The sequence below is a fragment of the Lissotriton vulgaris genome, chromosome 10 (assembly GCF_964263255.1).
Source record: "Lissotriton vulgaris chromosome 10, aLisVul1.2, whole genome shotgun sequence".
Taxonomy (NCBI): Eukaryota; Metazoa; Chordata; class Amphibia; order Caudata; family Salamandridae; genus Lissotriton; species Lissotriton vulgaris.
Window position 1 is genome coordinate 739,154,247 of NC_141698.1, and position 21,023 is coordinate 739,175,269.

The following is a 21,023-nucleotide window of genomic DNA, read 5'->3' on the forward strand; positions in this document are numbered from 1 at the left end:
GAGCTCTTCATTCAGGGAGCAAAACTGGAGACTGATTAATCCTCATTGCCCCGAATGTAAACTGCCACGATCATAGCACCTTCAACCCCCATTCCCTTCCTTTTCTCCTCTGATCCAGCAATTGATAAAGGCCCCTGATTACCGGAACTCCTCTATCCCTTAACGCGAACCCGGCGCAAATATGGAGGCCCCGGGGTAAATGGCACCCTACCAACCACAAATTTGGCTTGATGGGGCTTGTTATCTAAGCCAAATCCATGTTGAAAAATGATGCTGTAGTTTTACTCTATTTCTATTAATACGAACTGGGTGGCTTTCCTAGGTCACCCACATTTTTTTGCAATACTTTATGCATTTATTAGATTTTTGGGATACATTTACTTTTTATCATTTACCAAAACAAGTAAAGAATCGTGTCAAAAAAGTGTATTACTTTTTAAATACAAGCAAATAATGTTCAAAGTATTAAAATATTTGTGCTTACCTAAAATTACACCTTGGGCACCTCTGTAATAACTGGGTGTCAAAGTTCTGAACCGTTCCTGCCCTGCAGTGTCCTAATTTAACCACAGAACATAAAACACGCAAAAGTACAAAATCAATATATATAATTCAATTGCAAATCACGGTCACTGGAAAGGACTGCAGCAGCATTAAGAGTTTTTAATAAAATACATGTGCCTGTAGCGCCATCTGCTGCCTTTTTTCCTTTCCCTTTTCATTTAAACAAAAATAAATACTGTATTTGAAGAGCTGCAGCCCTTTCAGTAAACACGCACTACAGCTCCTTGCATTTATGTCATGCCAGTAAAAATTAAAGTGGCCGAACGTAAATTCATGCAGTTATTACTACAACGCAAATTCAAGTGATTACCACAGAATAGTGCTATTAACCTGAAAAAACACCAGTTTCTGCTGCACAGATACATATTCTATAATCATCGTAAAAAGGAAACCGCGGAGATGGTGAAGCCAAGCTCACAGCGACATGAATAACGACCTTAAAGCCAGATAGCCCTTCTAGGTACTATTAAGAAATGGTGGCAAGATCACTCTACAGTTAAGCAATTCGGTGCTTTCCAGAAACCTGTCTTGGTGACTAAAATTCAAATCTAGATTTCAAAATTTACCTGCATTGAATACATTTATACGAAAATGTGGTTTATAATTGTAGAGTGATGTATTATGGATGATTATTTAGTTTTTAAAGACTAATACATTGGCTGTTTTGTTTTACAGTGATTAGCATATGTATGTTTTTTATTAATGAAGTATATTTTAACAGGAAAACAAATATACATTTAATAAAATAAAATTGTAATCCATGTGCTACCCATGTTAGCTATTACCTTGGGTTCAGGTTCATATATGAAAGGGTGCTATTCTGGATAGAATGATATTGTATTTCAGCAATACCTAGGAGAGCTTTGGTGTTCTTAGGAAAACATTAAATCATAATTAGAAAAGGAATCTCCAAAGAAGACTGCCTCCCTCTTTCAAGCATCATCCCATAAGCTTCTAAACTGGCTAAATCATTCTACTCCTAACAAGTAACCTACACTATACACTAATGACATAGTTAACTACTGGCCCATTACTCAACTACCATTAATTGGCAAGATCATTGAGAAAGTAGTCTATGTTCAACTTCAAGATTACATCAATGCTAACAGTCTCCTGCACGACTATCAGTCTGACTTTAGAGGAAGATGCAGCATGGAGACCATCACCTTACACATCGTAGACTATGTCCCCTTGACTATAGATGAAGATGACCCCTGCCTGTTGATATTGCCGTAAATCTCAAATGCTTTTGAAACAGTCGACCATGCCCCCACTATGCACACACTCAAATTGATAATGGGATTCACCAGCAAGGTCTTTCACTGGTTCTTCTCTCACTTTTTCAACCAACATCAGCTTGTGTACGTGGGTACCTCCCAGACACTAAAGATCCCTATCAAGCCTGAGGTTTCCCTGGATTCCATACAGTCAACAGTCACCTTCAGCTTCAGCTTTTACATGAAACCGCATGGTGCTCTACTCACAGATACCAGCATCAAGATTCACCAGTGACACACAAATCTACTTCAAAGTCCCATCTGTTTCAGACATTCAACGCCCCAAGCACTGGTTGCTCTTCATCCAAACCTGGATGTCCAGCATCTTCCTGAAACAAACCAACCAAGACAGAATTCCTACTTTGTCAAGAACAACAAGACACAACAAGATAACAGGCCTTTTGCATCTATGCACTCAACAAGAACATCTCCTTTTTCATCAGGACCTGCTCCATTTAGTAACTAATTGTAAGAGTCAGCTCTTTAAGGAGCACTACATCACAATACATTAACCACCCACAACTGGAGTTCATCTACTATTACGTTGACTTTAGGCTTGCCTTTGTCCATGTATAGAGCTTTGCTGCCTAGGTTTGCACTACAGAAATCCCAAATACATGAACACATATATACAAAGGCAATACACAACTGACAGAATCACTATCATATAGGTAGAGAAATTCCACTACAACCAAAACATCTCCACGTATCATACTCAGTCAAGCATTTCTTCAAAATCATCTATGCATTTTGCAATCAAAACTTACCTCAACAAAAGTAAAACCCTCTATTTTAAACTTTATTTTGAATTTTCCACTTGATATAGTCAGAACAGTAAGTTCTAGGCTACATCAGGTAAGTTGTAGACAGCAACATTAATAAAAAAATTATTTCAATTCAGATGAATAATCTATCCCATGTAGTGGCATCTCTTGAACCCTCTTGGGATATACCTGACCAACGTATGTATTCTAAAGTCCAAGGTGCATTTCCCTAAGCTATAGGTCCCAAATGAGTGATCTTGATTTCCCAACATCTAAGCATGGTGAATGAATCAAAAGAGCAATATAATTCATCCTCTTGTGCTGTTCCTAATGTTTGATAGTATTAGTTAGTTTCTTGTATGAGAGTTCTACTAAAGATACATATCTTAGTATGGCATTTAGGGGTGTCAATTCAAAAGTAGTGCCCAGAATTTTATGAGGAACGGCCACCACATTTTAACAATAGTCTGCTATGCCTAAACATATGCAGACAGATGGGAAAAATCAGCTTCTACAAAAGAACATTCCTGGCATTCAGGGCTAATAGCATGTTCTATTTTATGCAGCTGAGCAATAAACTCGATTTTGGACTTGAAATGGCTTAACATGTGGCGATAATCCAGGGACACTTACTTTGATAACAAAAACAGACTAATTGTTGTAAAATGACGATTTCCATTTCCTAGTCCACTTTCCATCTTTTCTGGCAGGATGTACAATGTTCATGCATGCCATTATGAATAGAGTATATACATTTGAGACCCACCGTCTAGTACTAGACAATTCTAATAGTTGCTTCAGTCATTCAACGGGGGAGGGAGGGAGGCCTCCTTTGCGATTGTTCAAAACGTGGCTTTGGCAGCCCGACGCATCCTGAAATATGCTAGAATTTCTAATGTATTAGGGGCAAGCAACTCTCTGGACATGTCCAACCAGATAAACTTTCCTTCTTTAAGTACGTTTCTTAATGGGATTATCTATTTGCAAGACTCTGCCTCCATCACTAAAGTGTCTAGTGCCAAAGACAGTGGTGGGCTTCTTGGCAAAGGTATTGAGGGCGAGTATGGAATAAAATGTTCTTGCTTCCTGTTGGTTTCCACCTGGCTCAGTGTGTGCATCTCATCATCATGTGGATTGGGAGGAAGGCTTGGGCTGTTGAATATAGCCTTATATCTTGCCGTAGCAGGCTATTCTGGTTATTAAAGGCCTGCTGCAGCGTTAAAGGCCCAAGCCGAAGGTGAGGGACTTTAACAAGGCAGCTGGACTTTAATAGCCGGTATAGCCCTGCTATGAAGGGCTATAAGGCTATTAGAACATTCTGCCACTAGAAGGCAGAATGTTCTTACAAATTAAACACAGGCTTCAGGGAGTGCGAGGGGATTGAAATCCCCTCAGGCTCCCTGAAGCCTTTGTTCACAGCAACAAAGAAGCATTGGAATGTTGGAGTTCCAGGCTTATACCTGCCATTATTAGCCCGGAGAACTCCATGGTTTTTAAATGGAGCTTCTAATGTTCCAATGTTCTAATATATGGTATAGTTTGAAATGTGCCTTTGTTTATCAGGTCCCTTTCAATCGTGAGGTTTGGTATGCAACACCAGGGAATAATTCAGTATGCCGCAAAGTGTTCTTGAGCTGAAATGCAGTATTTGAGAAGGATAAGTTACTTACCTGTAATCCTAGTTTTCTTCCAGGGGTATACTCATCTAAGTCATAAGTACTGAAAAGTCACGCCCACGTGCAGGGACCCCGGAGCAATAGCCAATAATGTGCATATATCTACATATAATCAATCAATGCTCCAAAAAATGCCAGAAAGCACCTCCATGGAGAAACGGACACTCCAATCAGGTTAGCGTTTGCAGAATATTTTAATTTTCATTTACAAGTGAATCATAAGTGCCACAATCTGACTTGTTTCGGCGAACTCAGTCGCCTTGCTCACCAGATGAAAGTGATTAGAGCCAAACACAATTTAAATTACTAACCACCAATAGAAAGTAGAAGATTTGTCAACTGACCCCTAATGCCCATGGAAAAAAGACTTTAACCCAGGGTCAATTATAGGAAAGCAGCCTGGCGTTGTACACGAATGGAACAAACATAGTTATTACTATAAAAATAACCAGAGATATGAACAAATACATACATACTGGAGCATAAATTAATGATGTGAGGTTCAAATTACTGTGCAAATACAGCAAAAATCGAATAGTAAATGGATACACATTACAAATGTCCCATATTGCAGGGATTACATTGCTATGTACAAAGAGATCATATCATTGTACACATACGGCAAAAATCGATCAATAAATAGATATACAATTCAGTTGTCCCATATTTCTGGATTTACATTTCTATCTATAAAAAAGGCAAATTCAATGGAGTACAAATTTGTGCATCCCTGCATAATACAAATTGATTTAAACTCCCTTAACCACATTGCTGCGGCTGTAATTTTTCCGCTGTGCGGCAAAATTCAAACAGCAATGTTACATGACGAGCTCATTTCGTCATCGGCACACGACCACCGTGGCTGATGACGAGCTGAGCTCGTCATCAGCAGCGAAGGGGTTAAAGTTTATATACCGACATAACTGCCTGTATGTACTGTCTGCCCTAATAACTCTAGAACTTCTGTACCGGTCTGTACTCTCTGTTCCTATATTATGTACGCCTTGGTAAAAGGGAGAACAGAGTTGTATCCATCGACCTGGTAAAACCAAAATCATGTGGCTAATAATAAGTAGTAGGCCAAGTGGACTCCCAAGAAATAGCAGAATACCGAAATTTGCTACAATCCAAGAGGCTCATGCTGAGGTAAAGAATACTAAAACTAAGCTACTCCTCACTTACTTCTTCCCTTGTACTAGACTTAGGATAAGGTACACCGGGGTAGACGTATTTTAGAAGCACCAGTTGAGTACTTTTAGTGATTATTAATGTATGTATTTTATCCTCGCACAGGTCAATGACAATCTAAAGTGCTGAAGTGTAAAGTGCTAAAATTAAAGTGCAAAAGACATTCCCAGCCAGGAACCTCTTACTATTAAATAAAACTGTGTTGGGAAAGGGAGAAGGGAGTAGAATAGATAAATCAATCTTCATAATATATTTCTCTTGCAGAAAAACCAGCAACAAATCAGAACTATCTAAACATCATTATAAGGATCAGTGCAAAGACCAGACCCATTGGCAATCATATCAACTATTTAATAGGCTACTTTCTTTTAGATGAGAAAGGGTCAAAAATACCTGTGCAAATGGCGCCAATAAAAAGTATAAAACCATAAATTCATAAAAATATAAATTCATGATAAAACATATACATCGGACACCAGATGGAAATATAAGACTAAACCCTGAATAAATAACTATAAAGTCCAATATCATAGTAGTCTAAAAATAGAATTAAACCAAAGATATGGACATTTGTACAAAAATGCCCTACAATACCCTACACTACAGCTCATCTATTTTACCACGAGGATATAGAGGATTAAAGGTAATGGTGTAAATCCTCACAAATGTTCAAACCTCTTGCGGTCTTCGTATCGAGCTTCAAAATGTATTTGGTCTCCAACTGTCGGAGCAATTTCTCCCTGTTGCCTCCTCTTTTATTAGCGAGGACACTGTCAATTACAAAGTACTGGAGAACATTAAGATCATTGTCATGTTCTATGGCATATATATATATATATATATATATATATTCACTGAAAAAACCATAGGTTTCACACCAGGTGTCATGAGTGATGTAATATGTGACGTCATCAGCAGTGCATTGCACGCGCAAGTTATAGTGAGTCCAACTAACTATAACGTGGGAATTTCAATGATTTTATGTCAGTAAAATTTCCAGCTAACTATAACTGGTGTGAAACCTATGGTTTTTTCAGTGAATTTAATAGGTTTTTTAAATGCTAATTCCTAACTATAACTGGTTCGAAACCTATGGTTTTTTCAGTGAATTTCAAAGGTTTTTTAAATGCTAATTCCTAACTATAAGTCTCAGTTTATATGTAAGACTGTTAGCGCTCTAGTTGTTCTTTAGAACACTCTGGGACATTCTGTCATTGGGCTATATTTGGGCTACATCTGGCTGATATTTGGGCTACATTTGGTTTTTTTTGTCTTTGGTGGGCATCTTTGGGCTACATTGGGATCTAACATATATATAGCCCAATGTAGGCCAATATATATTTTTTTCAAAGTTAATTTTCGTAAAAACCACTTGAGCATATATCTTGAGACATAGCAAAGGCACATCAAGCTACCAGTCCCTACAATTTTGCCAACATTTTTTTTTTGTATATATTTTTTTTTTGCCTTGGAGCGCTCCCGGTGCGCGCACCGGTGAGCGCCCCGTAAGCGGCAATATCGCAAACGAAAACATAATCGTGATGTATCGCGTAGCCGCGTCCGCGTGATACGCACGGCGTAAGCTTACCCGGAAGCACTCGAGCGAATACGATCGCGCAACGTAAGCATCCAACGCGCTTACGCGACGCGCCCCGGGGCGCGTAGCGTTAGCGCGTCGGGTCATGTGACCTGAAAATAACACTTTTCATTGGTTAATAACAGTTTTTTTCACAAGTAGGGAAACTCCCCACCCATTTCCCTCACAACCTGTTTGCTTTTGCTGAGACAACACCTCTTGTCTGTTCCTGCAAAAAAATCTAATTCAACCATGTCTGGTTCCCAGAACCCTTCCCAGGACCAGTCCTCAGACTCTTCGGATTGATTCTTGCCTGAGGCCCCCCCACAGAGAAAAGTGAAGGACCAATTCATATGGAAGTTTTTCTCATTTCCAGAGGGGGAGAAAAAATGCAATGCAGCCAAAGTCACCTGTAAAATTTGTGACACTGTCCTATCACGTGGGGATCCCACCCGGAAGTATAGTTTCGGGAATGATACTTTAATAAGGCATGTTGAGAGGAGGCACCCAATTAATTATGCACGGGAGAGCACCAGGGCCCTGGCTCGCAATCCAACACCCGATGGCCCCTCCACTTCCACCGGAGCTTCAACATAATCGGTGAGAGGAAGACCAGCAGTGATGATCCCAAATATTCAGCCTGTTTTTGCAGATATTACCATTCGTTGTAAGCAGTGTGACCAACTGCTCTGTTATGGGGAGCAGAGCATTGAGCTGATTGTTAGAAAGAGGGAGGAACACTGCTGCGCCCCTCAGCCCTAATTTTCCCCCTTTTTTTTTGCTCCTGTTGAGCAGTTTTGCATTCCCTAGTTTTGTTTTTGTTCTGAAAAAAATACCCCAAAAATTTAAAAACGTTCAGAAAAAGTAAAAAAAATGTAAAAACTAAAAAAGAAAAAAAACCAGTTCCTTTTAGAACTACCTCCAATTCTCCAAAAAGAGCTATATTCCTTACATATTGTGTTGTTCTTTTTTCCCCATGGTATGCTCCCCGGTGCGCTCCCCGGTGCGCGTACCGGGCGCCCCCCCTGCGAAAATCAAAAAAAAAAAAAGTTTTTGCCCCGCGGGGCCCTTTTTTAGCCCCCACATCAAACCTAGGGGGTCGGGGGGGGGGGGTCTACTCTGCCCCCTTTTGGTCATTTCCCCCTTTGTTTTTGCCACCTCTTGTGTCTCGATTTACCGAGACACAAGATGGCGGCCGCTCCGGACTGTTTCGAATGTTTACAGACACCCAAGAGCCAATCAGCCTTCCATGCGCACCTCGCGTGGCGCGCCCGGTACGCGCCCGGGGCGCGCTTATAGATATATATTTTGTTTTAACCTAAATTACTCAAAAAACACTAGAGCACATATCTTGAGACATAGCAAAGGCACATCGGGCTACCAGTCTCTACAATTTTGCCAAGTTTGGTGGAAATCCATTCAGCCGTTCGGGCTAAAAGTGAGTTCGACCACCCTATGGAAATTAACATTTGGGACCCCCCCTTTTATCTCGGCCTCCGCTTCACGAATCCCCCTCGAACTTTCAGGGAAGGACCGGAGCTCGACGAGGCAAATTTGAAGAAATTTTTAGGCAGATTCGTCAACCGACGCCAAAGTTATTCCAAATAGAATTTTGAGATTTTGCATTGAAAAAAATTCTAACTATAACTACCTACTGGCGACCGCCAGTAGGTAATATACATATATATACATACATATATATATATATATATATTATGCATATATGCATATTATATATACATGCATATACACATATATACACACACAGACATATACACCCCCCCCCCCCCGAAAACATGTCGCTAGGCGTAAAACTGCCACAATTGCATTGTAAATCTTTTACATTTGAAAAAATAAACACATGCAAGTCATGATATACTTATGATACATACAAAAAAAACTGCTTTGAGTTTGCTTTGAAACACACAACCTTTATTTTCAAAGGTAAAAAGGCAAGACCATAGAGGCAGATTAGCCTAGAAAGGCTGCATATAGAAACAATCGAAAAATTGACGCTGTGCCTTGAAGACCTCCAGGAACCCACAGGCTCCCATCATGCACCATAGGTGACAGTTCGGTCAGTTCTTTTAGACGGCTCACAACAGTGTAATCACAGTATGAGTAACAGATACATATATAAGGTTATGGTATTCGTCCGGGGCGGAGGGAAGGTTGCTTATGACTGATGAGCATACCCCTGGAAGATAACTAGGATTACAGGTAAGTAACTTATCCTTCTCTTCCAGGGGATACTTATCAATAGTCATAAGCACTGAATAGAGTAGCAAGCCCATCCTCATACCCTGGGACGAATACCAGCATATCAAACCATTTTACCAAAACACATATTACCCAAACAAATTTCTCAAGGATGCTTGACCAAATTGAGCATCCGCTTGAGTGTCAGAATCAAGGCAGTAATGGCATGCAAAAGTATGGACCGAACGTCATGTGGCTGCTTTACAAATTTCTTGAATAGGTACATTTCTAAGCATTGCTATCGTAGAAGCTTTGCCTCTTGTAGAATGCACCCTTGGCTTGCCCGGAGCTGCTGATTTGCCAGTTGATAAGATAATTTGATACATGACACTATCCATCTAGAAAATGACCTTTTTGGGGAAGGGAAACCAGTATTCAATGGACCATAATTCACAAACTGTTGGTCAGACTTTCGTACACTTTTTATTTTATCAAGATAGAATTTTAACACTCTTTTGAGATCTAGAGAGTGCAGAGCTCTCTCTCCGCAGGAGTGACAGGGTTTGCAAAGAAAGTAGGAAGAGTAACCGACTGGTTGATGTGAAACTCCGAGACCACCTTAAGAAGGAACCTCGGGTGAGTACGTAACACCACTCTGTTCGTATGAAAAAAACGAGAAAAGGCTCTGTAGAGCATAAGGCTTGTATCTCGCTCACCCTGCGGGCAGATGTGATTGCCACAAGAAAAGCAGTCTTCCACGAAATTTATTTAGTTATTTATTTAGTGTATTTTATATAGCGCACAGCTACCCCAACGGGGTGTCCCGGCGCTCCAAAAAAGAAAGATGCTAAAGGGAAGCTTTGTGAATGGGTTTGAATGGGTTACCCATTAGTTTAGAGAGGACCACATTAAGCTCCCAAGGAGGAGATGGAGACCTAACTGGTGGATAGACCTTTTTTAGACCCTCCAGAAAATCCTTAACAGGCATTTGAAAGAAAGAAGCCTGAGTGGAAGACTTTCTATATGGTGTTATCGCTGCCAGGTGAAACTTTATGGAGGAGTATTGCAAACCTGCTTTGGTCAAATACAGTAAGTATGGTAACAGTACCTGTTCCTGACCTCAAATAGGATCATGACCCTCAGCAGTACACCACATGTAAAAACGCTTCCACTTAAAAACGTAAGACTTCCTCATAGAAGGTCTCCTAGCCTCCTTTGGGATCTGCATGCAGTCTTGGGAGAGACCTAAATGTCCATAGCGGATAAACTCAGGAGCCAAGCTGCTAACCTCAAGGACGGCAGATTCAGATGGAACACCTTGCCGCCCGCCCTGGTCGGCAGATCCGGATGACATTGCAACCTCCTGTGTGGCACTTTGGACAGATGAAGGTCCAGGTACCACCACTGGCGAGGCCATTCTGGAGCAACCAGGATAATCTCCGACTAGAGTAATGTCTCTGACCAGTCTATCATCAGAGCATTCCCCTTGGATCCTGGTTGCAGGTACCTGGAGGCGAAGACGCAGCATTTTGCGTTTTCTGCGTCCACGAAGAGATCGATGTTTGGTGTTTCCCAGTCGTGGAAGATGTCTTGCGCCACTTCTTGTTTTAGCACCCAGCCGTGTGCCTCTGTGAAATGCCTGCTTAGGCCGTCTGATTGGACGTTGAGGACGCCTGGTAACTGAATTGCAGAGATTTTCATGTCTCGTGCCAGAAGCCACTTCCAAATCGCCTGTGCTTCCAGCGACTGTGGTCTGGACCTATTCCACCCCACCCCCTGCTTGTTCAGGTAGTACATTGTTGTTGTATTGTCCGTCTGAACAAGCAGAGCAGTCGATTTGATTGAAGGAAAAAACGCCTTGAGAGCCAGATGCACGGCGCTGAGCTCCAGCATGTTTATGTGGTATAGTTGCTCTTTCTCTGACCACATTCCTTGGATCTATAGTGGCCCCATAGGAGCACCCGATCACTGAAGGGACGCATCAGTCTCCTACGATGAGATGAGTGTCACATCCACCATCTGATGGGGAGCCAGACAGACAGAGGTAGAGTTAAAATGTCCTCCCAGCGATTAGAGATTTGCGACCACTGATCCTCTAGAGTCTGCTGTAGAGGTCTCATGTGAAGTCTGGCATTTGGAACCAGAACAAGCATTTACAATGCAATGGTTTTGCCTTTGTTAAAGTTAGAGCCATTGGCATTGCTCTTGACATTTTTATTTATGTTTTTTTAACATAAATAAATGGCATTGTCATTTACAGTGCCACTAGCTTTATCTCTCGCAAATGACACACACAAACACACACAGAGCCCCCACACACACACCCACACAGAGCCCCCCACACACACAGCCACACAGAGCCCCCCACACACACACAGCCACACAAAGCCCCCCACACACACACAGCCACACAAAGCCCCCCACACACACAGCCACACAAAGCTTCCTACACACACAGCCACACAAAGCTTCCCACACACACAGCCACACAAAGCTTCCCACACACACAGCCACACAGCACAAGCAGGCAACAGGGGCACACAGAGACACAAGCAGGCAACAGGGGCAGCGTTGATATGATCGTCAAACTGTTCTAAAAGTACAACAATGGAAAACACCTGTGTTTTTGGCAGAATCGAATTACAGCTGAGTGTGGTAAATGAATACAAATCTAGAAAGATGCCCTGTCTCCAGCGAGGAAGCAGTTTATTGTGAAATAGCATAAATCAATATGTGATAGAAAAGAGGAGAGCCCATTAGAAGTATTAAATTGTCGTCAGGAGAGCAAACAATGAGTGAAATATTCCCTGTTTTGAGCAGCAGTGTATAATAGGTTTAATTGTGAAGGGAATGGAAAAGAAAAGAGCACGACATAGAATTATGGGTGATGAGCCCGAAAATCAGAGTTTTGCCTTTTGTTTGTGAATGTTAGTCTATCTTGACCTGTATGGGGAGCTGACATAGGGAGCGAGGTATGAACAACCAAGACAATTGGTAGTGGCCTGAAATGAATTTCTGAGACATTGACTCCTGAATAGAGAAAGGCTTACGAGAACACTGGAAGATACCATGAAGCAGGGGGCGTCCAACGCACGTCCTGGGGGACTGGATCCGTAATATTTCGGGAAATTACTGACTATATAAGTGAGCTGGACTTGGATTCATTGCATGTAAAATTATTTTATTCAACAATCCTGAACTTCTGATGTGGAACCTGTCCTCTTGGGGGAGGGGCACTCTTGATTTTAAGCAAAACACCTCGGTATTTTCAAAGCATGTTTATAGGAATGGACACCTGTCTATCCCTGGGTGAGCATTACAGAAAAAACACGTGCCTTTGCGAAAATAATGGATCATGCTGTGTTACTAATAACGGAGATTCAAAACTTGCCCTATCAAAAGCCCTTCTCTTCCAGGGTAGTAAGCAGTATATAAATGCAATTACAATTCAATACAATATCACATTAAAATGGCTTAACTCGCCTGTATTTACATTAATTGATACACTTTTTATTTGTTTATGTGTGTATGTATTTTTTTGTTTATTCTTTCACTTTGACAAATCATGATTCGATCTCACATCTCCCTATGGTTTATGATGCACAGACTACTTGAACAACCAGGATACATGCTAATCGGATTTGCGTTTTAGTGCATTGGAATTGTTATCTTTTTTTCAGTGTCTGTAGTTTTAATTCCAGTTCACTGCTCTCAAGTGATTCATCAGCGGAAGGCCCCAAAGCTCGGCCTCCGAACAGGAACAATGACAGTCTGGGGAGCATCGGGCACTCGGTGGAAAGTTCCTTAGATTCAGGATAAAAGCAGCAAGGAGGTTGACGTGATTAATGGTGTGCAGCCAGGCACAGGGTGTATTTAGTGCCAGGCCTTGTCAGTCGGGGCTCTTCCTCGGTGCTAAAGTGGGCCTGCGACTCTGTCCCAAACACGACACCCTGTTGGGGCAGTAGGAACAATGACAGTCTGGGGAGCATCGGGCACTCGGAGGAAAGTTCCTTAGATTCAGGATAAAAGCAGCAAGGAGGGTGACGTGATTAATGGTGTGCAGCCAGGCACAGGGTGTATTTAGTGCCAGGCCTTGTCAGTCGGGGCTCTTCCTCGGTGCTAAAGTGGGCCTGCAACTCTGTCCCAAACACGACACCCTGTTAGGGCAGTAATTGCTGGTTCTTGTTACAGAGAGCAATTGTTTCGAATGATGAGCCCAGGCCTTTTTAGAAACGCACATTTAATGAGGGTACTTGACTCGCTCAAAAAGACTACACTCTGTGCAAAAGTAATCATTAGCTTTCTTAATGACCCAGGCTACGCTGGTAATAGAGACAAGAAGATTACAACAAGCGGGAGGGGGAGGGAAAGGGGGAGGAGAGACGCAGAAGCACACAGGATATGTGTTCCCGACTAGCAGGGAATTCCCGTATAAACCACACATTAGGCGACGCAGAGCAGAGAAGGTTTTGCCAAACAAACCACTCACTGTAAATCTATCTTGCTCTGTGCAGCCAACCACCCACGTTCCCACCAACCTAAGTGGGAGAGCTCCACCAGCATCAAACCGCCGAGCCGTGCATAACACAAGGAATATACTTTAAATAGAAACAGAAGCGCCCAAAGTGCTCAAGAAAGATTCTTACTGATCTTTAGCAACTTTTATAGAATAACGAGCACCCGTTCATGGCATTGTAGGGTTTTATATGTCAGCTATGCACGGGCACCAGTGGGAGGAGGGCGGGAACGGGCATTGTGGAGCGGGAACGGGGGCCGGAGACACGGAGAGCGGGAGGGGGGCGGGAACGGGCATTGTGGAGCGGGAACGGGGGCCGGAGACACGGAGAGCGGGAGGGGGGCGGGAACAGGCATTGTAGAGCAAAGCACGGGCACCAGCGAGAGGGGGGCGGGAACGGGGGCCGGAGACGCTGCGAGCAGGAGAGGGGGTGGGAACAGCGGAAAATTAAAGCAAGCACTCACCTGGACTTCTTCCGGGTGCCTTCAATGCCAGACAAGATTCGGGGGCGTTCCCGAGGGCTTTTGGCTGACGTAGCGTGACGTAGCCAAAAGCCAAAAATTCTCGGGAACGCCCCCGAATCTGGTCCGGCATTGACGGACAGTTACCTCTCCCAATAGCTAGGCTCCATTTATGGAGCTAGCCAATGGGAAGAGGGGGCGGAGACCCGACTCCAAACACAGCTCATAAGATTTTTTCCTAGCGCATGCGTACTTCGTACGCCTGCATCGCTAGTCAAAACCTAAAAATGCACAAGGCCATTGAATCCGGCAGAGATTAGATATCTAGCCGTTGTCTAAGGTATATTCAGGAGAGTCTGACACTTGTGGAGAATTGATGATAGTCTCTCCTCTCCTCTAAAGGATACGCTCTTGCATTTACTGTGTCCAAAGTTGCTCCCAGGTAATGTATCCTCTGTGTTGGATTCAGGATGGATTTTTTTAACTTTACGTGTAGACCCAGCTGATGTAGTTGCAGTCAGTGAGGTGCTGCTGTAGAAGAGTTGGAGACGCACTGTTGAGAAGCCAGTCGTCTAGGTAAGGGTAGACGAAAATGTGCTTTTTCCTCAAGAAAGCAGCAACTACTGCCATGCACTTTGAGAATGTGCGAGGGGCTGACTTCACACCGAAGGGCAGGACAGTGAACTGGAAGTGGTCTGACTGGATGCGAAATCTTAGAAACTTTCTATGCTTTGGAGAGATTGGGATGTGGAAATAGGCATCTTGAAGATCTATGGAACACATCCAGTCCCCTTGATGTAGATGCAGGATTATTTGATGGAATGCCAACATTCTGACCCTCGCTCTCAGAATGAACTTGTTGAGAAGCCCGAGATCTAGTATAGGCCTGAACTCCTTGTTCGGACCTTTCTTTGGGACCAAAAAATATCGGGATTAGATCCCCTGTCGACGTTGATGCCATGGGACCTCCTCGATGGCGTCCTTTAGGAATAGAGCGGACACCTCTTCTCTCAAAAGATTTATACAATAGATGACAGTCTTTTGAGGAGGAATATAAGGTGGAGGGGACTTGAACCTGATGGAATACCCATTCCTCACTGCTTCTGTTGTGCTTTGCAGCAGGTGTGGATTGTCTGGAGTTCCCTCCTCGTCTTCTAGCAGGAAACCGCTGGTAGGACTGATCTTCCTTGATTTTGCTGGGAGGACCACTGAGTGGTTTGAACCCTCTGCTAGTATTGGAGCCGATCGTAAGGGCGGCAGCATCGCCTGAAGTCCTTCCTCTTCTCAAGCCCAACCGCCTTCAACGTATCCAGTTCGGTCTTCATCTTGGACATTTCATCATCCGCATGAGAGCCAAAGAGCGAAGTGCCATTGAAGGGGCGCTTGAGAATACGATGTTGCGCCTCAGGCTTCAAACCAGTCAATCTCAGCCAGGCAGAGCGACGGGCACAAATCCCATGTGCATAACCATGGGCAGCTAAGTTAGAGGCATCAGGCGCTGCACTGATGACATGATTGGCCACCAAACCACCTTCATGAAGGATTTCCAGGAAATCTTGCTTGTCTTCTTTTGGGAGCTTCTCCGTGAAGGGTGAAAGAGTCCCACAAAGAGCAGTCATACCGGCCCAGTAAGGCAGAGGCGCTGGCAACCTTCATGTAAGATGCTGATGTGGTGCACATTCTCTTGCCGACAGAATCCATGGCATTACTGTCTCTAGCTGGGGGTACCGGAGATGATGCTGCCCTCGTCGGAATCTTACATGCCACTGAAGCAATAACTGAGTGTGGTGGAGGGTCAGCCCTCAGAACAAGCATTGGCATAGCCAATAGGACTCGCTTTTGGAACCTTATAAGTGTTTAGTTATCCAGCACAATATTCTTGGTGCAACAACATTAACTGTTGCATGGCTAAACACTTTAGGTCCCAAAGGCGAGACCTATTGGCTATCCAATAGCCTTGATGTACATTTCCAACCAGTTTTTCCATGTGGCCCATTAGTTGCTTGCGCGCCAGACGCCACAAAAGGTTCCAGGGCTGTGATTGATGCCATCTTGTAGTGTAAGCATGTCAAGTGCAATGTGCCTCGAGACTTTGAAGGTTTTAGGTGGCAGGATGGGGGCCCGCTGATGATGGTAGAGTGTCAAATGCCAGGTCTGTGGCTCTCAAAGGCTGGAAGGGCTGGTGTAGAGTCTGTCACATCCAGGTTGTGGCTCTCACGGGCAGGGGTAAAGTCTGTCACATCAGATCTGAGGTTTTCAAAGGCTGGAAGGGCTCGGGCTGAGTCTGTCACATGTCAGGTCTGTGGCTCTCAACGGTTGGAAGGGCTGGGGAAGAGTCTGTCACGTCAGGTCTGTGTGTGGCCCACGCTGGGTAGAAATGGAGTTGTGAACAGAAAGAGGGCCTAGGGTGAGCTTTGAACTCAGGACCAGTGTGGGGGCGTGTCCTCTGCCACCCCCGAGCAGTCAGTTTCAAAGGCACCAAGTTCAACGCTCCTGGTGAAGAAGTCCTGGTTGCCCTGGAGACAGGTGCGGGGTGCAGTTCTGTGGTACCCCTCTGTCCTGGGATGCCTCGGGGCTTTAAGCCTCTTCCTCGCTCACCCCTCTGTCCAAACTTCCACACGGTGGGTGGACAGCAGACCAACGCCGCACACCCCAGTAATACAATAAGCCTCTCCGGCTTAACCCCCGGCTCGCCGGAGACAAGGCGTTGCCGGGAAAACTCAGTGGGCTTTTTGAAGTATCCTGTGGTGGTGATAGGACAGGGGAGGGGGAGGGGGCAGCGGGGACTGGGGTGACTGCTCTGCAGTTGTTGGAAACAGGGGATCATTTCCCAGCCGAGGAACAGCGCAAACAGGAGACTCTTCTACAGAAGAGCAGGGAAGGGAAGTTAGGGAAGATAGCTATGAGTCAACTTGTCACTGACAAAAGATGCCCAAGGGCGCACTGTGAATCCGAGGTTACACGGTATAGGGCCAACTTTTTCAGCCAGCAATTGCCAGATACAATATTTTACTAATCTTGCATCACTCTATGTGTGCTTTTTCTCAATGGACACACACTATATGTCATGCTTTCATGTTTAGACGAATACAGGTGTGCCTACTCAGGCGCAACTCTGAAGGTACAGACTTTATTTTCATTTTTTTAAAGAGGGACTGACAAGTACCCTGCCCCCTCTACAAAATACCCTCTTTTTCTAATCCCCCGCAACCCTCCCACTCTACCCCCAAAAAAGAACAGTTTTTCTAAGCGTTTGGGCACAAAGTGAGCGCAATGAGTAAAGCCCGTGGTTAAATGGAGAAGTGTTTATATGTCCACGGAGGGAAGGGCAAGTAGCGCGCATCCCCTCAGGGACTGGCCGCTCCACACGGTGGCATCTGCTCTCCTGAAGAGGAGCCCGAGAAACATGAAGCAACTTCGGGAAATATCTGTCATTGCCAATACGTGAGCGACCACGGGGAGAAGGGGGCAGTCCCTGCATTGGAAATGGGAGGCTATTGGGGGGCTGATGTGCCCCCTTGCCTTTTCAGTCAAAAGCAGTTTACTAGAATTTTATGTCTGGCTTGACAGATCCACCCTAGCGTGACCTAACCTGAGAAAATGGAGAAAAAAACAATAAAACAACAAGCACGCCTGTGGTGCGCGCAATCGGTTTACAATTATTGCGCCCGTGTCTGGGCACGATAATCGAAAACAGATGTGGCCTGTGCGGGTCACCGCAAGCAATAGGCCGTGGGCGGAGCAAAGGCGGGACATGCACCCGCTTTTGCTCAATTGCGTGCTGTATTTCTTAGAAAAACGCACGCAAAGCCCAATAGCCTGTAACAAAAGCTGACCACACGCACAAACGTGTGGTGAGCTTTCTGAAGCCCCTTACATAAAGTCGAGCAGAGCAGCGCATGCGCTAGACTCGAACTAAAAAAAGGGGTCCTTCTCAGGAGCATTATACTTTTTAGTGATCCGAGATGGGTCTGCCCCCACCGATCCTGGAGTAAGGAATTATTGAAGAGCAGGCTCTAGCAGGCCAGGCACTAGGGGAAGCAATGGTCTGCAGTAAGACCGTTGGTGTAGTGTTTCAAAGATGACTGATATTTTGGTGGTGGACACAGGCATTTCAATTTGAAGCTTTGCAGCCCCTCGACAGAGAACATTGTTGAAGGTCAGGATATTATCAATAGGCGACATTCTACTCGGAGGAGAGGGTACAAAGAGTAGGGGAGTAATCAGCCTTAACGTCTGAAAACCACGAAGAAGATCTTTGGCTTCGTCTTCTAGCAGAGCAGTGGTGAGATCTGGATGCCCGACTCCTAGGAGAACTTGAGGAGCGCCTTCTCAAAGATGGGGACCTTTGTGGAATGGCATGTCGCTCATGTCTTTCAGATGAGTGCACTGAATGAATTACAGGTGATCTTGATCTTGTAGAGGAACGTGGTAGTCTTCTAATCCTGCGGATCTTCCACTCTCTTATGTCCCCTAGCCATCTCAGGGAGATATTAGTTGGAGGGGCTGGAGTCGGCACTGGTGAGGGTTCAGGAGTGGCTTGCACTATCTGAAGTCCTGGGGAGGAAGAGTCACTCCTTGACGTCAACAACTGGGCGTATTGCGGTCTCTCGACATCTCCCTAGGTCTCTTTGCAGGAGGAGACCCGTGATTGGAGTGTGATCTCCTCGACGTTGACCTAGACTGTGATCTTCTAGCCACAGACCTTCCTAGATCCAGAGTGTGTTTTTTTTGAGATCTCAACGTCGATCTCCTCGACGGTTACCTCCTCGACGTCGACCTCCTTGGCGACGGATGAGTCGACCGGCATCGAGTCCCTCAGTGTTTGGCTTGACATCGATGCAAGTGGACCTCTCGACGTCGTTGGTGATCTCGACGTCACCACTGTCCCACTCGGCAGCAAGCTACAACATCGAGCCTCGGCCTCTTGATGCCGTAGGTGAGCCAGACTTGGACTTGGAGCCAGACTTGGACCGCCTACGCATTGGTGTCTACTTCATCTTATGAGTCTTCTCACCTGAGGTCAGTTGTTGTGATGGCGAAGGACACCTCAACGTCGATTTCGATGCCGACTCGGAGCACAAAGGTATCTTGGATGTTGATCTGTCCCTCGACGGCGTATGAGACCGAGGTCTCCTTTTCTCACCTTTCTCTTTGCGAGAGGAGGGCTTCCTTTAGGGTTGTTCTTCTCGCCCACTTGCGGTTTCTTTTCCTCCCTCCTGCTTGGAGTGCAGCTTAATCTTCTCCCTTTCCCTAAGGATTCTTTTTGAAAACTTGCTGCAGTGGTAACATTGGTCTGGCTTGTAAGATGAAGGTAGACAAGCAATACAGACAGAGTGAGGGTCTGACTTAGCCATCATTTTTCCACAGGCCAGGCATTTATTAAATAAGGTCGGCATTTTGACAGGAAAAAAATAGCCAAAAGTCAGAAAAAGCTAAGTACTAAAGACCTGGGGTGAAACAAAAAAAGTTCACTTCAAACCAGAAAAAAGTGATGAAAAAAATCACTAACTGGCGAGCTCAATGCTCCAGGATCCTCACAGAAGGAGCTGGAAAAAAGAACTGACCTAACTGTCACCTGTGGTGCATGATGGGATCCTGGGGGTTCCTGGAGGTCTTAAAGGCACGGTGCCAATTTTCCAATGTTTTCTATATGCAGCCTTTCTAGGCTAATCTGCCTCTTTGCTCTTGCCTTTTTACCTTTGAAAATAAAGGTTGTATGTTTCAAAGCAAACTCAAAGCAGTTTCTTTATATGTATCATAGGTATAGCATGACTTGTATGTCATTATTTTTTCAAATGTAAAAAATTTACAATGCAATTGTGGCAGTTTTGAGCCTAGTGACATGTTTGCAGGCTGCATATGTGTATATATATATATATATATATGATTGAAGAGATTGAGTGGGAATCAAACTTCCTACTAGTAACATTGGATGAGAGTTCCTTGTATACCTGCATCAAACATATGGACGGCCTACGGGCATGAGAATATTATCTAAGCAGCAGGCCAATGGAACTAACCCACCACACCAAAATGCTTCTTGAAATGCTATCTTTTTGCCTAGAGAACAATTATTTTATGTTCAATGGCCAATTGTTCCAGCAGATTCAGGGTGTAGCCATGGGGGCCAGTTTCTCCCCAAGCTATGCCTGCCTCTTTATGGGGTGGTGGGAGGAACTGGTCCTCGGGCGCAAATATATGCACTATTGTACATCCAATATAATATCATGGCTTCGTTTTATTGATGACCTTTTTATTGTATGGCATGGAACTGAAGGAAGTGTTTTAAAATTTATACAGGAAATCAATGTGAATTATCCTAATTTGAATTTTACTTCCAGCATCAGTAAGGAATCAGTGACATTTTTAGATGTGCAGCTTTTTTTAGCTAACAATGTTCTCAGTACTACCCTTTTTAGAAAACCAACGGCGGGTAACACTCTTTTACATGCAACAAGTGCCCATCCACAACACCTGATCAAATCAATCCCATACGGAGAGATGCTTCGCATCCGCCGTACATGCAGTAATGATGAGGATATGAAGGTGAAGCAACAGGAAAGTTTTTCTAGATTTGTGGATAGAGGATATGGTACCAGAATAGTAGAAACCGCCATCAGAAAGTCACAACTGAGAGCTAGAAGTGATCTCCTAAAATATAATCCAAAAGTGAGCCAAACCCAGAGTGTAGATACCAACCCAGTTCGGCTAGTACTGAAATACTCCAAACAAGAAAAAGAGCTAAGGAGTATAATCAGACGAAACTGGCATTTTGTACAGGATGATCCAATCATTGGAG

At 44.2% G+C, this 21,023-nt stretch overlaps 1 protein-coding gene across 1 annotated transcript in view; it reads right to left on the bottom strand.

The window, feature by feature from the left end:
• The window catches only part of RAB18 (RAB18, member RAS oncogene family), a 141,114-nt gene that overhangs the window by 36,273 nt on the left and 83,818 nt on the right, over positions 1-21,023 (bottom strand). Inside the window, exon 4 of the mRNA XM_086941606.1 lies at positions 485-557. Within this exon, the coding sequence (XP_086797732.1) occupies positions 485-557 (73 nt within the window). The remainder of the gene's footprint in view (positions 1-484; positions 558-21,023) is intronic.